The following is a 3,985-nucleotide window of genomic DNA, read 5'->3' on the forward strand; positions in this document are numbered from 1 at the left end:
TCACTAGTCTTCTTGGGGTCCCCACAGAACAAACATTACAAGAAACATTACAACATTAAGTGCATTCATTATAAGTACCAATATAAAAATAAATAAAAATTTAAACAAGAGAGAAAAACACCTCAAAATTGGACACCTCAGCACCGTTCGGCAGTCCACAACACTATCTGAAGTGGCTCAGTTCTTCACATAAGCCATGTGATGTGCACTGGGAGAAATATATTATTACACAAAAAAGTTTAAAAGGAGGGGTGTGGACTAAACTGCATCCAGTTTCCTTTCTAACAGAAGGGGTTTGAAAGAGGAGTATTGAAATAGAGAGAGAAGTAGTTTCCCATTTCCTTTACCATCAGTACAGCTGATGTATTAAACTTACATAATCATTGCTGCTCCCTCCATGACTGTGCTGATTATATGACTCACAATCATACTGTAACGGCAAGCTCGGGAGACTATCAAAAGCAGAAATTCAGCAATTCCATACGTTTGCATTACCTTGAGGCTTGTACGTACATGAAACCACACAAATATTACAACAATAACAATCTGAACATGTATTCACACGAGTTATTTTTCCTAAGTGATATTCATGAAGTGGAGAAACGTTGTAGGCTAAAAGGCTACACCTTCAATGTAGACGCCTATCAATCAGTTGCCCTCTTGCGGTGAATTTGCGTTCATTTCGTCACGTTTCTTTTTTTTCAGTCTCGGAAAACAATGGGGAACATAATACAGCAGTTGCTATGAGGTGCAAGGCTCCCTGGTATAGCAGCAGCCTACTGTTAACTGGAAATGTCGAGGTAGCCCTTTACAAAATACAATAGAAGAATACTATTAATCCGGGTTCTTGTTCTTAATGTTATTGGGGGGGGGGCAGGGGTACATAAAAATAAAACTAATAGCCCATATAGGCCTATTACATACTCTACATAGTTATATAACAATCAGATGCAATGTCTTGGAATGTATCATACAGTATGACAATATATGCGCACACACATGCGAATAAAATATTGTTACTGGACAATATTATTGTCACAGTTAGTATGTTGTTGATGAAACTGAAACTTTGAAACTTTGGTGTCTAAAAACAGCAGCAGCTTTGCTAGTTATACGTAAGGCTGATTTTGGTATGAAGCTATGCTGTGGGAGTGGCGTCCGGGAAGATAGCAAGGGAGCCCCGCCTTTTCACACAGGAAAAGTATAAATACTCTGTCAGACCCAGAGCACAACAGCTCAGTAACTCGTGAGTGTCAGAAACCTCCGCACTGTGGAAGGAAAGCAAGCATTTTTCTGGGTCGTAATCTTAGTTTCTACTTGTTTTCAACATGTCCGACAGATTAGATGACATCGTTATGGTAAGTGGGCTACTAATTATCAAACTGTCGAACAGTTCGGATGTTTAACTATTTACTTTTAACAAACACACTGTCAATTATTTGATATAAACTCATTATAGCGCGTATAAATTAATGATGTGTCCTGCATTCATTTCCCGCAGTTAATAGCGTCGCTTTTTAGGCTTACTGTGAAATGTGTATTAACTTGCCTGTCTTCTATCTTCTCACAGAATCTGTTCAAAATGGGTTCAGAAGAATCCTTTAATCAGCACCATACTACTTCGGGGACACCTCGCCTGAATCGATCGACCTCATTCTACTCCCCGATTTCCAAGAAACTTAGCCCCAGCTCCGAACATCTGACTTCAGGCTGGCCAGTGGACATTTGGAGTGAAACTCTGACCAGCAAACAGTTTTCTTCCAGGCCCGACCGCTCCATGAGTCTGACAGAAGCTGGTGCCCTCTCGTTTAACAAACTGAAGACCAACGAAGTGCCTCCCCCTCCTGGCTTCCCACCGCTCAACAATCAGGCAGTTCTCCCCTCCAACCGCTACAAAACCGAACTGTGCCGTAGCTTTCAAGAGAACGGCAGTTGCAAATATGGAAGCAAATGCCAGTTTGCCCACGGGGAGTCCGAATTGCGAGGTCTGTACAGGCACCCTAAGTACAAAACGGAGGCTTGCCGCACTTTTTATAACTTTGGCTACTGTCCTTACGGCACTCGGTGTCACTTTCTTCACGAAGAAAAACCCCAACAGCACCAAAATGAGGTACCCGCCACCCATCAGCATCGCTTTCTCCGCCAGAGCGTCAGTTTTGCTGGGTTCCTGGGATCACGAAGCTCTCCTCCACCGACAGTGAACGACACTTTGGGCTTCACCCGTGCTCCCTCTGTGTCCCCTCCTCCCGTCGACCTGCTCTCTCCAGTTTTCTCTGAGTCTGGAACTCAGTCCATGAAAAATGCATTTCAGTTCTGTCAAAGCCGTCCGAGTTTAAGCGACATCCAAAACATTCCTCAGATAATCGAACCCCCAAAGTCATCATGCTGCGTCTGTGGTCACGGAAATAACTTCACATCTAGCCTGAACAAATTCTACAAACAGGAAGACCGCAACACCGCCTATGTCCACCAGCCGAACCTCCAGCGATCCCCGTCCGAAGATTCGCTCTCGGACCGGGACAGTTACAGCAGCACGGGCAGCACAAGCGGGTCCGAGTCGCCAACTTTTGACGGCTTGGGGAGCAAGCGTCTTACTGTTTTTGAGCGCCTGTCACTGTCAGATTAAGGACGCTCAATACCAGAGACGATAATGATTTAGAATCTAAACGGACTTTTAAGGCTAAATTCTACATTAAGAATTTTTTCGAGTATGCGCAACAACACTTTATACTGTTTATTTATGTTCACAGATGACTTGCTCAGTGGAATTTTTGTACACGCCTGTCTGTTATCCAAAGCTATATTTTTATAATTGTGTATCTTTCATATATTTTCTATTATCGTCTTCCTTTATTTCCTTTCGTGTAATTGCCATACACCCAAATGAGACATATCTATTAAGTGATTTCTACATAGTTTGCCACTGACATGAAACCTGTTTAAGCTTGGTATTGTTTCTATTCCAAAAAAAAAAATAGAATGTTTTGGTTTTGACATCCCTATTTTATGACGTTCCTACCAGTAACAGCGATTTGATGTTATTTTCTATACATTTTACGACACAACTAAATGTCAGTATTGGAAAAATCATTAAGCCATCAATGTGACAAACTTGAAAAGGAAAAGTTAGATATTTACCCACTGTGATTTGCACTTTAAACTGTATTGGGAGAGAAATCTCTGCATGTAGCATTTAACCAAAGCTTCATACTTTTCTACTTTTTGAACTTTTGTTATCAAGACATTCTTTTCTATGTGATTTGCAATGCCTTGACAAAATATTTGGAAACAGAATGTATGGATATGCATACAAGTAGTTCCAGTGTTGCCAATTTTGCTAGACAGTCAAATTGTCTCAACCATTCTGTGGGCAATATTAGACGATTCTGTTATGCCAACTGCATGGCACTTACCTGTAAATGGTGCTGCCATAACCAAAATGTTGTTTAGAGACATGTTTGTGTTACATAATGGTTTGACAACCCTGGTTGGGATCTTAGTCTAGGTGGCTCATCTTTCATCAGGGAAAAATAACAATATAGTACTTCCTTATATTTTTGGTTGGTTTTGTTTCCATTATTTGTGTATTTTATAGACCTAACTAATATATTTATTGTCCTATTTATTGAAGTAATTCCAATGTATTTTTTACTTATTTATCAAGTGTCTGGTTTTTGCTGAATATGTGACTTGATGCAGCTGAAGATGATTTTATTATTAAATATCAAAAATCGAAAAATAAAATTGCCATGAAAATAAAGTGTGAGTGATCTGACATTCTTTTTGCAAAGTGAAGTAAGATATTCATTGGCCTGTGCATTATCTATCCAGACATGCTTTTTGAAGCATCAGTATGTGCAAAGATTTTGGCAGCTGACAACATTATTAGATACAATGTGTGCAGTAAACACAAATATAGTCTTAGAAATGAATAATATTGTCAGCTGGATTGTAGGGAATACCACGTCTTCTGCATGTCTCACAC

At 40.2% G+C, this 3,985-nt stretch overlaps 1 protein-coding gene across 1 annotated transcript; it reads left to right on the forward strand.

The window, feature by feature from the left end:
* The first annotated feature begins 1,224 nt into the window (after window positions 1-1,224).
* Window positions 1,225-3,760, forward strand: zgc:162730 (uncharacterized protein LOC564559 homolog). The gene is made up of 2 exons (XM_061218479.1): window positions 1,225-1,358; window positions 1,571-3,760. The coding sequence occupies exons 1-2, from the start codon at window positions 1,329-1,331 to the stop codon at window positions 2,624-2,626; spliced, it is 1,086 nt and encodes a 361-aa protein (XP_061074463.1). The 5' UTR covers window positions 1,225-1,328; the 3' UTR covers window positions 2,627-3,760.
* The last annotated feature ends 225 nt before the right edge of the window (window positions 3,761-3,985 follow it).

This window comes from Conger conger, chromosome 13 (assembly GCF_963514075.1).
Source record: "Conger conger chromosome 13, fConCon1.1, whole genome shotgun sequence".
Taxonomy (NCBI): Eukaryota; Metazoa; Chordata; class Actinopteri; order Anguilliformes; family Congridae; genus Conger; species Conger conger.

Excerpts from the sequence above, each read along its gene's own strand:
- zgc:162730 (XM_061218479.1), top strand. The coding sequence starts at position 1,329 with ATGTCCGACAGATTAGATGACATCGTTATG. Across the intron at positions 1,359-1,570 it reads GATTAGATGACATCGTTATG|AATCTGTTCAAAATGGGTTC; the intron begins GTAAGTGGGCTA and ends ATCTTCTCACAG.